The sequence below is a fragment of the Leuciscus leuciscus genome (genome assembly GCF_965113295.1).
Source record: "Leuciscus leuciscus genome assembly, chromosome: 18".
NCBI lineage: Eukaryota > Metazoa > Chordata > Actinopteri > Cypriniformes > Leuciscidae > Leuciscus > Leuciscus leuciscus.
The window spans coordinates 35,819,332-35,840,652 of record NC_138742.1 but is presented as its reverse complement, the minus strand read 5'-3'; the positions used below and the strand labels follow the sequence as shown (position 1 = coordinate 35,840,652).

Below are 21,321 nucleotides of genomic sequence, written 5' to 3'. Positions count from 1 at the left end.
AACTTCTGAATGGTTTGTCCAAAAATCATAAAATTGGTCTCGTTAGATTCAGGTCAACATGCCGAGTCGACTGATATAAAATTTTACCATATCGGCCATTTTGACTGTCGGCCATTTTTAATTTTGTGCTAAAATGCTGTATTTTAAGAACGCATGAACGGATTGTTACGAAACTTGGTATGGGTCATCAGCACGATGTTCTGAAGGAGCGTGAGAAGTTTCGAAACAGCGCCACCTAGTGGTGAATTTTTTTTTTCAAATGCTTATAACTTTGGGTGTGGTTGACTTATTTTCACCAAACTCATCTCATTAGACTCCTGAATCCTTGCCGAGTCCAACGATACCAAACATGCTAGGTTTCGCCTCACGGTTTGTGTAGCGTTGTGATTTAGCGCTTAAAAAACATTTGGCTATATCTTCGAAACCGTTTGTCCGATCGAGACGAAACCACCGTCAGAAGTTTGGAAACATAGGTCGATAGCTATATGTCAATGCCCAAATGCGAAAATATTGATGTTTAGGGGTAGTAAATTCCAATCAAAGTCATGTGTCAGTCATTTTTTACGTGTTTTTTCATATAAATGTCTATAACTCTGAAGCGAATTGAGATATTTTCACCAAAATCGACACACATATGTATGGGCTCACTCTGAGGACACATAAAAAAAAATTGTGGGACTGAGCCTCTTGGTGGCGCTATAATAGAACAAAACATGAAATTCCCATTGACTTCAATACAGTTTTGTGAAATAAAATGCTATACTAAACAAATGCATTAGTGTAATATTACAAAACTCAGAATGTGCCATCAGCACCATCCCCTGAAGGTACCCAAAATATTTAGAGACAGCGCCACCTAGTGGTCAAAAGTTATAACAAAATTTCCAAAAAGGCTAATAACTTTTGAATACATCTGTCTATTTAAATGCCACTGGTCTAAATCGATTCCTTGGGTCAAGCCGAGAACATAGATACAAAGTTTTCCTTATTTGGCCGAACTTCCTGTCCGCCATCTTGATTTTCATTCAAAACCTACTTTTTCTAACTCCTCCTAGACCGTTTGTCCGATTTTCACCAAAATTGAATCATATCATCTCCAGACTGTGCCAACTAAAAGTTATGAATTTCATGTTGATAAACGAAACCGTTTTCGTATAGCACAGCAGCAAAGTTGAGGCATGATGCTAAAAGGACTATTCAGGCTTTATCTCTGTAATGCCTTAACATATTGACACCAAACTTTGTATGTGTCATTGTCATTTCACTCTGACCATATCACATCAGTTTTGTAACTGCACCACCTATTGGTCAAAAGTGATATAGGATAAGATAAGATAAGAATCACTTTATTCGCCAAATACATCAGCAGATACACAAGAATTTGATATGGCCATCAGTAACACACAAACTCAACACACAAACGTATATGCGTATAGCTGCAAAAAGCATGCCTAAAACAATCAAATCAAATAATAAAATAGTCCAAAAATAGTGCTGGATCAGCTATTCATAAGGGAAATGGCTCTTGGAAAAAACTATTAAGATGGTGTGAGGTCCTTGTGCTCACCGCCCCGTACCTTCTTCCTGAGGGAAGCAGCCTAAAAATGTCACTTGCTGGATGGGACTGATCAGCAGCACTTTTAGCTGCCCTCTTCCTGACTCTGGCCTCATACAGGTTATTAAGTGACAGCTGCCTCTGTCCAGTCAGCCTCTCTGCTGTGCGCACAATGCGCTGTAGTCTGACCTTCGCCTGGGCTGATGCCGATGCAAACGAAACAGTGATAGATGCTGAAAGAAGGCTTTCCACAGTGGCTCTGTAAAATCTACACTGCAAAAAATGCTGTTCTTACTTAGTATTTTTGTGTTGTTTCCAGTCCAAAAATCTAAAAATTCTTAAATCAAGAAGCATTTACTAGAGAAGTAAAACTACATAAGAAATTATTTTTTGTTTTCAGATAAACAGTAAGTAACTTAAGTAATTTTTGCTTAAAACAAGCTAAATTATCTGCCAGTGCAGTAAGAAAAAAAAACTTAATTCAAAAAAACTTAATAAAAACATAATCTTAAAACAAGATTATTTTTCTTACTGCACTGGCAGATAATTTAGCTTGTTTTAAGCAAAAATAACTTAATATACTTTCTGTTTATCTGAAAACAAACTATAATTTCTTATGTAGTTTTACTTCTCTAGTAAATGCTTCTTGATTTAAGAATTTTTTGATTTTTGGACTGGAAACAACACAAAAATACTAAGTAAGAAAAGCATTTTTTGCAGTGTAGACTGAACAGAGCTGGAAACGTTCAGTTTAGTTAACTGTCTCAGGAAAAACATTCCACTATGAGCTCTCTTAAGAATGGAGGAGCTGTTTTCCTCCCATTTCAAGTTGTTCAACAGTGCCTAAAAATTTAATTGACTCCACCTTCTTCACAACAGAGCTCTTGATAGTTAGAGGTGGAAGAGAGGCAGGTGTTCTGCGAATGGCAGGTGTTCTTTTGCTGATTAAGCTCCAAGCCATATACCATTTTCTACCATTTTGCCTAAAATCATCTTATGACTTTGTTGCAGTTGGTCTGATTCTACTTACAATGTTTGTTTAACTCTTAATTTTGCCACTGCTGTGAATTTGGATGTAACTTTAGAATTGTTGGTCTGATTGATTTCAAAATTGGCATGAAGTGTCTTTGTCTGCATTGCCATCAAATTGCATGTACTTTGAGAAACATGGTTGCTATATGTCAATTACATTTCAGCACCTATTAGACAGGGAAAATAAAATCTGAATGAAACAGTCATACTGTGTAGCATATATTGTCTATTATGCAAAAAAGTGACCCTGCATGACAATAGAATGAACAAACATAAACTATAGTGCTTACTGTAGTGCCTACCTTGCAGACTTGCTCTTCAAGTGGAGCCCATTGATGAATTTTTTTTTTTTTTTTTCAGTATGCATCAATGCCAAATAAAGGTGTAAAAAATATATATTATAGGCCTACTATACTCTCCTTTCATAAAAACTTCCAGTAGGTAGTAGAATTTTTTAATGAGCGAGTCATTTAATCATTCAGTCAAATAGCTTATATTCAATAAAACCACCATTCTTGTTCACGTGATAATGCTTAACTGTATCTTATGTTATTAATATAAAAATCAGTAAGTCATTACTGGGGCATTTTTGCCCCCATAAATTTATATATTTAGCCAAAAGAAAATAAGTATTTTATAGAAAATGTATATTATCTTGAAAAGAAGAATAAAATGTTATATTAATTTTAAATGGACAGCAATATATTTAATTGTGTCAACTTGAAAAATATGAATATTGAAAATATGTGTTTTATTTTATTTATAAAGTTTTAACATTTTCAGCATTTGACAGATTCTATGTAAAACAAAATTCTCAAAGATCAATACATTTTTTTTTTCCATTTAAATGGATGTTAACTGATTTAAAATAATATTGGGCTTAAAAATTTCCTTATACTGGGGCTCACTCTAGTGGCCAACGTTAATATCACAGCCTTTGTAGGGATATAGGATATAATTCACCTTTAGTGCTTTGAACCTTCATTATATTACTTATGGCACCAAGACATGTTCTATCAACAGAAAAACACTACTTACATTTGTATTTTATACAGGATAAATATTTTTTGAGGAAGTTGCCATGACCCATACATCCCTGAGGTTTACTAGCCTATTGTTTGTTTATATAAAGACTGTTACGTCTACGTTACAATTAGAATATTATCAAAAAGAAGGTGAAAGTTATGACAGTGAAGGTTTACAAATCAGTTTATGGGTCCGATATTTCATTTGCACACATGGGCGGTGCTGAAACGACCCTTCCATCTAATTTGGTCAAAACGTTCCGCCTTCAGTAAGCGACAAGCTTTTCTTTCTGTCAGGCAGAATCCTATGGGCAGAATAAGAGTCAGTTCGAGCGTGGCACTGACAAATGCACTTTTATAAAATAATGTCTGAAACCACCACTCACTGTTAACTACGCACTATATTTGAAACAGAAATATTTTGCTGGTCACGTAATTCATGCTGCTGTGGCTTGCAAGCGACCCCAATAATGTGAACCACAGATTATTTTAGCGTGATGTGTTTTCCATTGAAAAATACAGTGCAAATAGCTCCGTCTCTTTGGATAAAAGGGAAGTGGAAATAAAAATCAATAATAGGCTGAACTGTACCATGATAATGTCCGTAACATTTACCACTCTCGTCTTTTATTTACATCAAAAGTTTGGCGTGTGTGACATGTAGGCTATAAATAATTTAGATAACTGAATAGAAATAAAGTTTATATTTATGAATGTAAGCATGTGTAGCCTACTCAGTTCACATGAAAATAAAGAGACAGAAAAGAGAGAAGCTAGAATCAGTGAATGTACATTAATATTGACAAAATTAATCATGTTGGTTGAATAGCACGGCATACCTTTAAAATGTCGTTTTATTATAAAACGAATACAATTTTATTAGGCCTACATACTGAATTGGTCGATGTTTCTCTCGAGTTTTATTTATTATGTTGGCTTAAGAACGTATGCTTTATGCTTCACCAAACTCAGCTCAGACCTTCAGACTGGTCTGACTCGCTTATATCTTTTCTAACTGTTCAGACTGACTTTCCCAAAAAATCCATTGACTTGCGTTATCTGTGCAATGAAGGCCGTAATACTCAATACTGTCCACTAGAGGGGGCGACAGGATAATAAGTAAAAAATAAATGATTCAACAACACAAACTCTGTTTTTACTCTGCAAAATTGATTGGATATCATATTATGGCATTTTGCCCATTAGAAATGCATATTTGTTTTTAATGTTATAAGGTTTAGTAGATATAAATAAATGGCAAATAATAGTATAGATTCTATTTGCATAAGATAATAGTTTGATGCAAATAGCAATGCATGCTTTAAACAGTTTAATGTATACCCTCACTTTAATTGATGTTATAAATTAATGTGAGCTTTCATTGAAGCACACAGGCACACACAAAGACACACTATACAGATAGTCACTGGTTTCAAGGATGCGAACGAAACATTCAAGATCCCAAAAAAGTTCACAGGCAAAACCAACCTTTTCATAAATTATAATAAAAATAATGACATAATTCTTATGTATTGACAATAAGTATCAATAAGTAAATCAATTTAATACTGAAAATCCATACATTTGTATTATGAATCCAATTGAGTAAAAATGCATAGAAATAACAACGAATTCACCAAACACAGGTGTGCATAATCGGCAACCAATGAAAAAAAATTAGAACATACTAGAAACATAGGCACCTCTGAAAAACATAACATAAGTTTAAACATAAATATGAACTCAGAAACTATTGATATTTATTTTTTAAATCAAAATCCGAGTCCTAGAACAGAAACAGAACATAACAATACATGCACTTCCAAAAGGCAGCTCTTCATGCCTAAATACAACATCACAACAGCAGTATGCTGGTGGGGAGAAGAGACTAAGGTGGAGAAGATCGAGGAAAACTAGTGGAAGAAGAGCACATGGGTGTGCAGTGGTGGAAAGACTAATGCTTGCCATGGCAGAAATGGCATAGTGGGATGCTTTGATGGAGGAATATGCTTTTGTGCAGGAATAGAGGCTCATGGTGGAGGTGGTGCAGACCTGTGTAGATCAGATGGAAGACCAAGGTGAAGTCAGGAAGGCTGGAGAACCAAGGTGATACCACTTTACTGGAGGGCCAAGGTGGACGTAGAAGATCTGCATATTGACGTAGAGCTGGTGGGAGTGACAAACATGGTGAAGCTGAACAGATGGACTACAGGAGCCAGATGATTGGAGGGTGAAGGCAGAGTCTGCTGTTTTAACTAGAAGGTGACAGTCTTCATAGTCCTAGAACACAATAAAACATTTTTTTATACAATGTTAAACAAATAGTATGCAAATTTCTAATATATGCAAAACAGCAATTATCAATACTAAATGTGCTCAGATCAAGTCGTTTTAAAGATGTTTTTCAGTAAGAATGACAGAGTGGGTTACCTTGATGGAGTCAGAGGGTTGGAGAACCAGTGTGATACCAGTGGACCAGACGTCCAAGTGGAAACGGAAGATGTGCGGGACAAGGTGAAGCCGGTGGGAATGAGGATGATGGTGCAGCTGGAGGGATGAAGGTCCCTGGTGAAGCTAAATTATAGGATGGTGCAGACATAACGGTAGGCCTGGAAGTCTGTTGTGGAACCAAGGGGATCTCAGACCAGAGCGAAGTCTGAATGATGAGGGACCCGTTGAACCAGAGGGACGAAAGGCCATATAGTAGAGCCAATGGATTGAGCAGCAAAGGTGGACCCAAGGCAACAGAAATCAAAACCAAACAGCTTAGAAAACTAAAATAATCACTAGCAATGAACTGAAAAACAGAGGAGTCTGAATAAAGATAATAATGAAAGAAAAAAATAGACACAACTAAGCATAATGTTTAACCAAGGAAACAAATAAGAACACAGCAAACATAGGTCATTCAGAAAACAGTATGTAAACAGGAAAATTTTAACATAATTAACATTAATATAAAAGTCCTAAAACAGAAACAGAATAAGACATATATAATGTAGAAGTCTAGTGCCTTTCTTGACCTGACTTAAGCTTGAACCAGCAAGTTTTAAGTCCTACTTTTGAGCCTTGGCTATTATGCCAAACCACACGTATGGGAGTTGTCACTACATGGTAGGTACATTTGTAATTTAGAAGAAATAGTATATACACTTGTAAGTGCAATATAATTTTGTTTACGTTGCAGTTACAAGTATACTTCCAAATACATTTGCTTTAAATAATACATTAAACACATGTTGTATTCACATTGTAATACAAAGTGTAATGAAAATTAGTTCTTTCTGGTAATACTGTCCTGTTGTGAACAGTTTCTGCTGCAAATGGAAGTGTTGTCATGACTATGCCACATCTGCGTATCATCCTGTATAATCGTGAAATGTCCTCAGAGTATTCCTACAAACATAACAACAAAAATATTTTTCAATTATGTTGTAATTTTAAAAAATTCGGAATATGCAAAAAAAAAATACTCACATAAAGTCTGTATTTAGGAGCATAGTTTTAGCGAAGTGCAGTCTTTTTGTTGTCTGCTGTGCATCAAATGAAGTAGGGTTTTTTTTTTCTCCAATAGATGAACAGATAGTCAGTTGTTTTAAACCAGAAGACGATGGTAGTGATGGTATCCTCATAGTCCTACAAAACAATAAAACAAAATTTTGTTGTTTCATAAAGTGTTATGCAATATTAAGACCATTGATGAATAATATGGTTATGAAAAGCACATTCAAAACAGCATTTAATAATTATACTCACATCAGGTCTCTGTGAAGATGATTCTTTGTTCTGATTACTAGATGGTAAGAGATGAAATGTTCTTTTTTTAACAGGAGTAGGTCACTTGTTTAATTTAGATGGAGGATGAAATGGTACAATTTTTGAATGGAAATTGAGAAATTAAATTGTCATTAAACTCCACATTGTGGCTTGAGAAAGGTTTCTGCTACAAAATGTGAAAGTAGCACTACAGTTTTTGGCATCTTACATTTTTTTAACCATCATTTACTTAAATTAATAAATAAAATTAGCTGTACACAAAATGTTTTATGGTATTACATAACAGGGAAGGAAAACAGTGTTGTAAGTAGAACAACACAGCTTCAAAGTTCTCAGCAAAAAATTTGCTGTGTAATGACAATATTGAACAAAAACACTTTAGCTAGTTCAGGAAAATATTTGAATTTGATGTCAATTTATCTGACATGCGCATTTATTTTACAACATTTTAGAAACTAAAAAATAACTACTGCAAGAAGTGGTTCTACTTACAAACTGAAAAAAATAATCACAAAGTGCAACTTTACAGCATGGACATAGCTTGTGAGAAAGCCATTCTGAATCTCTGTTCAGAATTGATGCAAAAAAGGCTGTTATTTGAAAATTTAGTACTACTAAAGTAAATATGTACTTTGAATTCTACAAACCTGAATACCTAATATGATGGTCTGGCCCCATAGTCAAAATCTCCATCTACAACCATGCTATAAAGTCATAACACTAATGGGTGTGGTTTTGCATAATACCCAAAACTTGCTGATTCAAGCTTAATACATTTAATAAACATTTAGTGAGAAAAAAAAAAAAAGAGGAGACCGGGTTGGCTGACACAATTTTGAATAAAACTTTTAAATAACCTTGCCGAAAAACAAAAACAAACAAAAACAAACAAAAAACAATATACATTATAAATATTATAAAAAAATGTACAATATATACATATTAAATATACAAATTACCGATTGTACTGATTTTACAACAAAATATTTGGCATTTTTAGACAGTTGCTGAGCAATTTCAGAAGTCCATATCTATGTCTATAATTAAACCTTATTTGCTATTACTACAGCATAGTCCCAATTAGTGTTATGTCCCAATTCCTGCAACATGCCCAAATCAAAATCCACTAGCTATGTATTATGGGGTTGATTGGCACAGTTTTAAACAACGGTCCCACTTTATATTAAGTGGCGTTAAGTACTATGTACTTACATGTACTTACATTGAAATTAATAATTTGATACAATGTACTTATTGTGTAACTACATGTTTTTACATTGTACTTACATTTTTAAAATTCCTGCATGTAATTACAGCTGTAATTAATTTATGTAATTACATTTGTAATTACACAGTTGACCCTTCCCTTACACCTTATACCTACCCAATCCACCACACCTGTCCCTAACCTTACCCGTATCACACCTCAATAGCAGTTTTCATGTAAGTACATAGTACTTAACGCCACTTAATATAAAGTGGGACCATCTAGATAAACTTGGGCTGATCATCTTGTGGACAGTGGCAATGGTTTATTCAAATATTTGCTCTATAAACATTTAGTGGTAATTTACACACCATGGTGACCATGGTAAGGGTGAATCAGAGTTTCTGTTTAGGAGAGGGAGCCTGAGAAATGAGAAATTTATATTGGAGGGACACAGTAAAAAGGTTTAAGTTAAAAAAAAAGGAACAAAGTTTAATTTAACCATAATTAAAAAGACATTCAGTATTTTGATGAAAACTTAAAAACATTTAAAAATGAACCTTGTGCCAATCAACCCCCTGTGCCAGCCAACCCGGTCTCCAGTACCTTCCCACCCCTAGGGAGCCGCCTTCTCTTGTGTCTTTCCTCCCTACCCACCCCCTCCCCCAATGGCAGGCGGAATCTTTAGCACAAATCTTTATCACAGCAGTGAAATGAGTATTGCCTGGTGAAAACTATAGTACGTTTGCACAACGTCAACACTTATACCTTCCATATCTTTAGTATAAATGTGATCTATTAATGTACCTTTTTCTGTTGTTGGATTGTGTACCTGTTGACTGTAACCATTACTTTCCATTAATTTCACAACTGTAGATGAAGTAAAGATGTCTTCATTAAAGTCTCCCATGATTACTTTCTGTCCTGGATGCTTTTCCATCTCTTTAATAACCTGTAATAGCTGCTGTCGAAACATGTCAGTTTTATATGAATTGGGCCTGTATAAGAGCGCAGCAGTCAAATTGACATGTGGAACTGTAAAGTATAACCATTCTAAGTTCCAGTTCTCAGGAGTAAAGACGTTACACTCAATTTTGTCAGAACAATATATTCCAACTCCACCGCCTCTCTGATGTTTTAGATCAGTAAAAACAGCAGTACTGTTATCATAACACTTAGCTCTTGGGTTGTGCTTGAACACAAATTCTGGTATTTGTGGTTCTTCTCCTTTGTCCTCAGCATTTAGCCACGTTTCTGTCAAACAAATACAATCAGCATTCATTAGAGCTTTATGTGCAAAAACATCTTGAAAGTGAGCTTTCAGACTTTGTACATTAAGCAGCGCTATTCTGAATGTACCAAGTGATTTAGTGTAACTGTACTCTTCCAAAGGGAATTTTGGCATATCTTTCAAGGCCAACTCAATTTTGTCATTACAAAATATAGCTGACTCTTTAAAGTCCTCAATTATTAAACCACTGAGAGATCTTACACGGCTCAATGCAACATATGCTTGCCCTGCTGTAAAGATTTTCTTCAGTGATACAACAGCTTTATCTACTGTGAGTCCTTGCACTTTGTGAACTGTACATGCCCATGCTAATCTGAGAGGAAACTGACGCCTTATACCACCATCATTTGTGACTTGGTCTTCTTGTACTTCAATTACTGTTGAATTTGGGGAAAATCTCTGGCGTGTTTTAGATCTCTGAATTTTACCGACAGTTGGATTATCAAACTCCACATGAATGGCTGATGGGAAATCATCATCATTGCTTTGACTTTCACTGATGTGGACCACTGTACCAAAAGCTCCATTGACGAGACCATCTGCAACATCAATATTTTTTTTTAACATGACCTTTGCTCCAATACCCAGGGAAACGCATGCAGACAAACATGAGTTGAAAATGTTCCTATGAAATCCAACTTTACGTTCCATTCGTCCAGTTTTGGAATTTTTCACATAATCTTGAGCATGTATACTGATTGCCTCTGGACAACATTCATGAAGTCTTTCAATGTTGTATTTATCAACTTCGGCATTTTTAGCGAATATGTGAAGATCATTACAATTCTCCCCTGTTTCACAGTTTTTCAACATAGCAATATCAGTAGTGGCAAGAGGTTCATTTTTCTTTCGTATTCTGAGTCGATTTAACATTTCAGCAAAACTTGGATCTTGTTGTCGAACAACTTTAGTTAGTTCAGCAATTTCAAAGTTATTCTCCCATAGCTTTACTCCTTTTGCATCAGCATAGAGAGCAGTGCCTTTAACAGGCGGAAGCTGAAAATAATCTCCCACTGCAAGAATGCTCACTTTTCCAAAGAGAGAGTAGTCACCAGTTTGTTTTATTTGTCGCAACCTTCCGTGAATATATGACAAAAGACGATGGTCAACCATAGACACTTCATCAATAATCAAAATTTGCAAATTACCCAATTTTGTCCGTAAAGTATTTATTTTGTCATCACTAAGAGGCTGATATGGTAGTCTGACGTTTGCACCAATTAGAAATTTATTATGTAATGTGGAAGCTCCGATGTTAAATGAGGCGACTCCTGTAGATGCGGTCAACAGTACAGTAATGTCATCAGGATTCTCAGACAGCTGGGATAAAAGTCTGGAAGACTCATACTGTATTGCCTTGATTAGATGACTTTTTCCTGTGCCTGCTCCACCAGTAAGAAATAATTGAAACGGTTCAGGGTTTTGTCCAAGTATTTTCTGTAGACACCACTTTCGCACTTTGTAGAACACAGCAGATTGTTCCTCATTTAGTGACCTCAGTAAATGCAGTGCATCATCTCTTGGCATTGTAGTGTGGTTTGTCTCAATGGTACACACAGTTTGAGGATTTCCTGTCAGATCTGGAATAAGTTCTTGAGTGTCATCTTCATCAGGCAATAGTTTATCCTTCATCAGTTCTATGCATTCATCACGCTGTTTTTCTGTTTCAGGACATATCTGGGCCCAAGCTTCTTCTAAATCCACATCTTGCTCTAAAAGCTGTTTAGCTCTGTCTATTTTGTCACTTTCCTTTTCAAACAATTCTCTGTTGCCATCAACAATGGATTTCACTTGTTTCACTTCACAACCACTTTTTATGACACCAGTGTTGTAAAACTCCTCATATGTGGTATAGGTGCTCGGCTTCAGATCACAGTCATCGTAATATGGTAAGAAAAGCTGCAGCAATGAATGATAATATTTTTCTGGATCTTTAGTGGGTGAAAACCTTGGGTACCTCACTACTGCAGGTTCAGTTCGTGTCCTTCGTTTGACATGGCCATTGTTATTATTGAGTTGAATTATTTCATTTTCATTTTTTTTGTTATGTGAGGAAACCTCTGATTTTGTCAGAACTCTGTACTCAGAACAAAAACTGGCAAGACATAGATTTTCTACTTGTTCTTTCTCTGGTCTGTTTTTGTACCTGTCAATGAGACTTGTCATCCAAAAACTGCTTTCATCATCAGACTGGTCATTTTCCACTTTGTTTCGGATCATATTCAAAGGCAAACTCATCTTTACAGGATTTTGTCCTACCGGAATAAATTGTACTTTACGAGAACATTCCTTCAAATGCATGCCTGTCAGTCTGTACACAGCCTCTTGAGCTGAGATTTCTCTGTTGTGCAGATAGACACTTCCCAACTGTTTTAATGATGCTTTAGCATCAAGATTTCCGTTCATAGCTTCGCTCTGAGTACGCTGAAGTAACAGACCCATCTCTTGTTCTGCTTTTGTGATGTAACTGATTATATAGACCACTACAGAAAAAGCATCTGTGACATACTGAATATCCATATTCCCTTGCCAAGCATGCAGTAAATCTCTGTTATACTGGTTTACCCAAACATCTTTTGGATTTCTTTTCAAGACAATACTTTTCTTTTTGGTACACCTGTTGTATGCTTTTTCAAACATAGTTTGATTAATCCCAATAGATGAAAAAAAGGCGTCAACTGAATCAAAATTGACATCAGAATTTAAAGCAGTTTTGACTTTCTTTATAATTGCACTTGCTGTGTCATCTCCATCTTTACCTTTCAACTCATCTGCATTACTTGGTCTTGTAATAAACGTACGACTGGATGGTGGTCGTGGGAAATTAAATCTACAAACTGTATTTTTCTTCCGACATGTTTTTGAATGTCTTGTACTGTGCTTCTGAACACTGTTCACTGTTTCGTAAAGTACAGTATCATCTTCTGGTGGTGTCTCGCATGTAATGTAAGTGTCAATGAACTCAGCAACCAGAGGATCATTGTCTGCATCATTATCATTGAGCTTCGGAGCATCTTCCACCCAAAACAGACAGTGGACATGAGGAGAACCACGCTGTTGAAATTCAACACGATAAAAGTAGTCTTGTATCTGGCCAATAGGTTTTGCTGGTGACATTATGACATTTTTTAGAAAACAATGCCATCTGTGATCAAACATTCTTGCTGCAGTGACAGGATTTCGTCTTATGAGTCCACACTTTTCAGACCAGTCAAGCTCATCAACATTTATTTGTTTCCCCTCTTGCTTAATAATAGTGTTCATCATTTCAGGCCATCTCAGATCAGCAGAACTAAACGATGCAAAGAATGTTGGTATGCCTAGTTGTCTTATCAGGGCAAACATATCTTTTTGCGTAGACATCCAATATGGAGGAGTTCCTCTTACTGGTCTTAAGAACTTATATCCTTCATCATAATGTAGTATTCTTTGCAAGGAATCAGAGTTTGTTAGCATATCTTGTGTGACTTTTAAACAATTTTTTTCACAACCTTTCCTCAGTGCAATTGATACATTAGACACAATTTGATCAACTTCTGATATATACTGTGCATAAAAAATAAAGTCTGTGCTATGTGCAAAACGTCCATCTGCATTTAGTATTCTTGCATTTAGGTATCGTGACAATGTGATTTTTTCCTGTCTTTTGTCATGAAATGTTGGAGCACCAGTAGGATAGAGAACAGGGAAACACTTTGCCTCATTGTCTTTATCAGTTAGCAGCCTAACAGGACTGTTACCTTCACCTGGAGCAACGTTTAGTACATCCTGAAAATGTTGATCAATTATTTCTGAACCCAGATCAACAGGTTGTAGTGATGTGTCTGACAGAAGACCACTTTGTTCTTTAACATATGTTATATCTTCCTCTGGGTCATCTCCAGCTCCATTATGATCATCATTTTTATCAGTTACATCTTGTTCCTCCATTTCAAAATCATCAGCATTCTTGTCTGGTTCATCAGTTGCATCCAAAGAGTTTACCCACTGCTCATTAAACTCCACATCATTATACCATTTATTATGTCTCATCAAATAAGACAATGCATGTCTGACACGATCAGTGTTAACATATTTATATTCATAATGGCCTTTATATGTTAATTTCCGTTTCAGTTTTATTCTTATCATGTGGTCATCACATTCATTACGTGGGAGAATATTTGAGACATCTGTGGTATTAACAGGAAGACACACTACAGGTCCATGGCAGCCATTCTGTTTTCCACGGGGAAGACAAAGCAACTTCATAAAAGGAATATTGCGTGCTATAAGATGTTCTTCCAAAGAGTTCAGACCTTTTAGTTCTTTTGGAACGTCCACCAAATGCATGTTGTTGGCAACACTCTCTTCAGGCAGTTTCCCACCAAGGATTTTACGATGACATGTATAGCAAATCCACAATTTACAAGCCGGATTACCTGATAAATTGCATCTATTCTCACATTGAGTATTGCATTCATGTAAATACTTTAGTGTGATGCATCTTTCAGCCAAATCATTAATTTGTTGACCTCTGGTTTTATAGCAATCTCTTCGACATTCAACAACCTGTTTTCTGAACAATAAACGATGGCAAACACAGCAAACAAATTCTGGACCTGTACTGACTTCTTGATGAAACTGATTAATAGTGAAATCAATGTCTTTCTGTCTCTCCCTCTGTTTTGCAGAAATTTCAGATCTTTTTTGTATTTTACTCATACGAAAGTTTTCATTATCGTGGTATTTCTTTTTATTGTATTCACATACACTTGCTTTAAAGGTGGGGTTTGTGTGATATTTAATCTTTGAATATTCACATACGCTTGCTTTAAATGAGAGGTTTCTGCGATATTTAATCTTTGAATATTCACATACGCTTGCTTTAAATGAGAGGTTTCTGCGATATTTAATCTTTGAATATTCACATACGCTTGCTTTAAATGAGAGGTTTCTGCGATATTTTTTCTTTGAATATTCACATACATTTGCTTTAAATGCAGAGTTTTTGCGATATTTATTCTTTGAATATTCACAAACACTTGCTCTAAAGGCTTTGTTTCTTTTATACTTGGTCTGAGAATAGTGCCGAACAAGTTTTTGAAAACGAGCATTTGTGGAATACTTCATCTTTGAATTTTCACGTTTTGACTGCTCTACATTAATATTGTTTTTATATTTATTTCGAAGATTTTCAAGTTTTTTCTGTCTGTATTCGCCGTCTTCACAGTATTTTGATTTTAAGCTCTCTATTTTTTTCTGCCTGAATTCGGTGTTGCTGTGGTATAGCACACGTTCTCTTTTGCATTTAGAGTTCTCAGTTGTGTCATTCAATTTCCTTTTTCGCAAATAGCGATTAATGTTCTGATCATCCACTTCAATGTTACAAGCCTGTGCACAAAGATCTTGATTTATATGTTTAACACATGTAACAACTTCATAGTGATTTCCATTGCAATGCTTCAAATAGATTGCATTATCTGTAAATGGCTGTTCGGTAGGGGCGTGTGCATTCCATCTGTCATCATTAAAGGTCATTACATTTATTTGGAAAAAGTCAGCTAGACCAAATAATTCCACATGACTTCCCCACGTTCCGGAAAAATACATTTTAGACTGTGTCAAATAATCTTTCACTGATGTGTGCTCTTCACTTAAATATCTCACAAATTTAGAACTGTTAGCTTCAAGATGTTTCACAACTGCACGTCTGATTTTCAGGTGTTTCTCTTGATTGCCGCATACTGCATGTGCCATGGATCTAAACAAGCAATTACCATCTGCTTTAATGCTCTTAGTTTTGCACGGTACTCCTAAAGAACACACATTTGTGCCTTGAACAATAACACTTTCATTAACCAGCTGTAAGCGTGCACACATAGCATTCTGGTCTGCAAATGTTACATGTTTGAAACTGAACTCAGTGTTTACTGTAGGGCCAATAATGATATCATCATCCATTAATAAATTATCATGCAACATGCTCACATGTGAAACTTTTGACTTGGTTTGCGCACGTCTATTTTTCTTACTTGAATCCAGACACGGCTCAACCGGTTTGCCTACACGTGTTTGTTTACCACAACCTCTGACAGACTTACTCTGCTCTGCTGTTCTCGTAGTTGAAACTTGTGTGACGCAGCATTGTTGACCAGACTTATTTGAACTTGTATCAGCAGTTAAAGTTTGAGAACTGAACTCTGTATTTAACTTAAGTCCAACACTAACATCATCATCCATTAACTTTTGGTTCGACTTACTCTGCACACCTTTATTTTTCTTACTTGAATCATGCGTTTCAGCCTGTTTGCCTACACGTGTTTGTTTACCACAACCTCTGACAGACTTACTCTGCTGTGCTGCGCTCGTAGGTGAAACTTGTGTGACACTACATTGCTGACCAGATTTATTCGAACTTGTATCAGCAGTTAAAGGTTTAGAACTGAACTCTGGATTTAACTGAAGTCCAACACTGACATCATCATCCATTAAAGTCCCACTCCGATCATATTTTGAGCTATTTTTAAACATTCTCAGTGGTCTTTAAATGATGATTATGCCGTTTTTAGCCAAAATCACAAAACCTGTGCCGTTTTCTGGGACTTCGCTTCAGCAGAGCGGCAGTAGCTCATTAGCAATTCGCCTCTGCGTTGTGGGCGGAGCCGTTGGCTGAAGCGAGATACATAGGCGGCAGCAACAGCCTCTTTCTGTCTTTCTTTCTTTCTGTCAACACAGAAAACATTTCATCACTGGATAGTTTTTTTCGTTTAATTAAAGTGTTGTTTTATGTCAGCTGAATGTCCGGAATGCTTTTCAGAGAAGATAAGGCAACTTATTTAGCACAATTCACACCCAGCGGCAATTCAGAAAAAAAAAAAAAAAAAAAATCTCAGAATGCTCCACATGAAACTTTGGTCTTCCGACCTTTTACCGCCGTGTCGATTTATTTTGATTAATATGTGCGAGGGAGAGAGAGCAAGACAGCGCTTAGTTTGGAGACGGTGAGGTCTTGTTTACATTTTCACCAGGCTCCGAAGACAGAGAGTGCGCGCGCGCGCGCGTTCGGGTCTCTCTCTCTGCTCGTTCTTTCATTTAAACAAGCGCAGCAGTTCATCTACATTACTCACCGATCAAATAAGACTTTGGCGGGACAAAAATTCACTTTGGCGGGCGCTAAAACAAGTTCAATGCAGGAAAATTCATGCGTGAATTTAACTGAGTAGTACATGACCATGCACTCGCACAAATGCAACCACATAAAATTTTAACTCGCACATTCTCAAAAAATGGTCGCAGTCTGGAACCCTGGAACGTAATCCATTCATCTCTCACAGCAACATGTTTTGGTAAAGCATGAAAGCTAATACCAATATCTCTCCTCTTAGCATTGCAACTCGCTACCGCACATAGGTATTGATCCGCCATCGTCTTCTCTCTACTCCTGAACCTGACCGGGCGGGCCCCGCCCAGTGGAGTTACTACGTCACAACTCCAGTCTATTTTAGCCGGCATTTTAGCGTCTGCTACTGATTCACAGCCATTTGAATGCAGAAATACTCAGAAATACAACTTTGAATTGATTTTTCTCAAGATATGTCCTCTAACATCAGAAAAATACCACACGAACATGTTAACACCTAGAAAAACATGATTTTCATCGGAGTGGGTCTTTAACAACTTATGTTTGGACTTGTTCTGCACACGTTTATTTTCCTTACGTGAATCTTGACGCGTTTCAACCAGTTTGCTCAGAGTTGCTGGTTTGTTTGTTTACCACCGTCACCGACACACTTACTCTGCTCTGCTGCGCTCGTAGGTGAAACTTGAGTGACGCTGCATTGTTGACCAGACTGAATTGAACTTGTGCCAGCAGGTGAGGCCTTACCGATTACTGTTGCGGTTACACCCGTTACTTCGAATGATTTTCCATGACCCTCCAGTGATGTGGCAAGGTTAACAACATAATTAAACAACGCGTAAATGTCGTCACAATAAACTACTACGCTTGTGCCTGTACTAGATACCATACCTTTACCATCACGTGCATGTGAATCGACTACAGCAAACTTTGACCCCGCCTTTATAACAGCAGAAATGTAGCCATGAAGGTTTAACAGACATGCATCAGACTGAAACAGGGCCCTCTGAAGTGCATTTTCAATAGACATGGTCACATCTCTCAATGCTTCATCATACTGATCAACACCAAAAACACCACTTAGAGATTCTGAGATCTTTATTGAGAATGTTGTGTTGAAGAGTGTGTGCACGGTTGGCAATTCTGGAACAGCAACATAACCACGCCATGCTGAATCGTTGATCTTCCCCTGCACGTCCATAGATGTGTACAGCTCATCTCCATGCAACAGAACAGCATCCAGGTCCTCTCTTGTCCAGCTAAGCACATCCTTTAGCACACTCATCATGACTGCTGTGATGCTGTTTGCTGCACACTGTCTGCCACTGTTGAAACCAAATCGGGAATCACCCTGATGGAAGGAACCCTGTAAGACTCTCTGTGGAAAATAATCAGAGTTATTGACATGCAAATCACTGGTAATGTCACTCCAGCTTTTTGTAAACATGGGAACACTTGTGAAAGACTTTTGGCAAATATTTGGAACATTGTGGCACTTTTGGTAAATTTTTGGAACATTGTGGCACTTTTGGAAAGCATTAGGAGCCTTGCGGCAGTTTTGGGAGGTATTAGCAGCCTTGCGGCAGTTTGAAGCGTTCTCTGTGTCAACGCTCTGGGTTACAGAGCTGTTGGGTGCCTTTTTTTTGAGAGGAGGCACAACCTCTTCCAAGTCCAAGAAGGAGCTGAGCGTATAACGCTCAGCATTCCTCCTCTTGGCCGCCTGGGACCGACGGAAACTCTTTCCACGTGGCATCTGCAATTACATAAAAATACACACAGAGAAACAAGTTTAGCACAGTGCTTACTAAATTGAATTTTACACACTAGCCTACATTTTTTTATATATAGCTTTCATCATAACTTCACAATCAAAAAGTTAAACTAATTATTTAGTTTAAGCGAAAGCGAAGCGAAAGAAACCTAAAATTCTCGGGGCCAGCAGCATATGTCCAAATTCGAATCTTAACCATTCTATTTCATCAGAAACAATCTGAAAACAGGGCTTTAAGTGTAAAATACCAAACTTGTCCTTGAATCTAAACCAGAATTATGCCTTAGTTCAATCAGAATATTTATGAATCTTTTATATGTGCCCTAAAAAAAAAAAAAAACATTATTATTGTGCATCTTAACACAAAACAATGTTAGTAATATGTCAGTACAAGTTGCTTTCAGTTAAAATGGACTAGATTAGGCTAAGCCTTGTCTGTGAAACCAATGTAGTATTTTTTAAATATTTATTTAATGGCATCTTTTTATGAAAGATGATACTAATACTGCTACTGCAACTATCTCTATGGAATTCATTAAAAAACATATACATGTACATTCAATATAATTAAAAGCTTACCGTTTTTAACGTATTACTTTAATGTATATATATATATATATATATATATATATATATATATATATATATATATATATATATATATATATATATATATATATATATATCATTACATTTTCACATGAAGCCCTTATAATGACGTTTACCTGAATAATTTCTACCTGTCTAACAGGTAGTAAATATACAAAGATTTAATAGTTAAACACTTTATAATATTCAAAAGAAATTATAAAGTAAACAGATTAATCTTTATTACACCTACAATTTGCTGTTACCTTTGTTCAATGATTAACATTAATGACAGACATCACAGCAGTTTTAATTTTGGCAGCCATATTTTATTTAGTTTTACTCTTCATCTTCAGATGAAAATGCTTATTGGTCTTAGTCACACTATAGTTATTTTGTCTTTCGTAGTTTTAGTCTAGTTTTAGTTGACGGAAAGTCATTGCATTTCTTGTCAACTTTGTCAAACTGCAGTAACTGACATTCATTTTGGAAAGTAGAAAAATATATTTTTTAAATGAAACCTATACCGCATCAATATAAAAAAAAATACATTTTAATATTACAGTAATAGTAAACCTCTTAAATATCAGGCTTACTGTTTCAAATGACATCAATGCTGTTTGAGCTGCACGCACTGAGGCTAAAGAGAACGAGTATTAAACTGAATCACTTTGCTAGAAGGTTAATCTACTCAATGGTTGATTAAATTGTTCAGTTTGCAACTAAACCCAAATAATTTACAACTTTCTATTACAATAGTGTATAAAATTATAATCATATGACAGTACCAATCATAACTTTTAATGTTTTGCATTACTATTTGATCACGCAAGCGCTTAAGACAACAAGCAACGGGAAATTGAAGAACTTTTCTAACAGCTTGTTTAACGCAACGTTTTATTACAATAATGTTCTTATTATAATGGCATGTATATAATAGTCCCAATTTTAGTTATAAATGTGCATTGCTGTTTGAGATGCACACGCTAAAGATGATCACCAGTACAATTAAGCGCTTACTGCATCGTTCATTAATAAACAAAATAAACATATTACAACTTACAATGGCTTAACTCTGTAGACGCGCTCTTTTTTTGTAAACGATATTGGGGCAATTCCGCGCAAAACTGTCACATCCATAATACCAACAAAATGCCATGGTATTTAGTTGGCGTTATAGATGTGACAGTTTTGTGTGGAATTGCCCATTGCATGTGTTGATATAGTCACATTTATAATTTAATGGCATCTCCCTGTCATCATCATCTTGGAAAAAAAGGTTGCCAATGAACATTTTCGTCATAATTTTCGTTAATGAAATTGACTGCATCACAGCAACTGGTTTATTAGGCTGCTCTGAATTTAAGATCTGACACTGCTGAACATGATGCAGATCTGATGCACATCTCATTTTCTCAGAACTCTCAAGTTATTTAAGACATTATCTATTTTCAGACTGCTCTAATGACAACAATTGACAAAACAAGAATTTTGGCATAATTCTATGTGTTAATGTTTATTCAACTGCGAAAGAGAACTCGATACTCCAGTTATACAAACTTTAATACATACAATTGTATAATATATAAGGTACATTTCAACTCATTCTGCCTTGTATACTATTTATGGACATATTCTGTGTGAAATTTCACTTACCTCTGTCAGTACTGCTCCATTCATTCCCCATTTCACATAAAAAGCAAACAAACATAAATTAGTCAACAAAGCTGCCATCCTCCAATTAAAACATACACTTAAAATACATCTCATATTCCCTTATACAATCTAATTTAACACAAACTTGTTTAACTCTGGACAATGACAATCAAATTAAGTGATAATATCAAAGCACACATGTGAGCATCTCGTCTATTTAACACATATGTAGCCTATCTGTTAGACTAGTGTCTGAAAATAATTAAAAGTAGTAGAATGAAGAAGAGAAATAATTACAA

The 21,321-nt window shown here is 36.0% G+C and overlaps 1 protein-coding gene and 1 long non-coding RNA gene across 2 annotated transcripts; both read right to left on the bottom strand.

Moving 5' to 3' along the window:
• Positions 1-6,712: 6,712 nt before the first annotated feature.
• LOC309481457 lies at positions 6,713-10,224 on the bottom strand. Its single transcript, XR_014200021.1, has 3 exons — positions 9,404-10,224; positions 7,369-7,405; positions 6,713-7,239 (listed from the first exon to the last, which is right to left on the bottom strand). It is a non-coding gene; the product is annotated as an uncharacterized lncRNA (long non-coding RNA).
• A 7,393-nt stretch (positions 10,225-17,617) lies between these two features.
• Positions 17,618-21,321, bottom strand: LOC309481289 (uncharacterized protein; the record flags this gene model as incomplete). The annotated part of the gene is made up of 2 exons (XM_082146158.1): positions 21,023-21,321; positions 17,618-18,760 (listed from the first exon to the last, which is right to left on the bottom strand). Exons 1-2 carry the CDS (start codon positions 21,134-21,136, stop codon positions 17,618-17,620), a joined length of 1,257 nt encoding a protein of 418 aa, XP_082002284.1. The 5' UTR covers positions 21,137-21,321.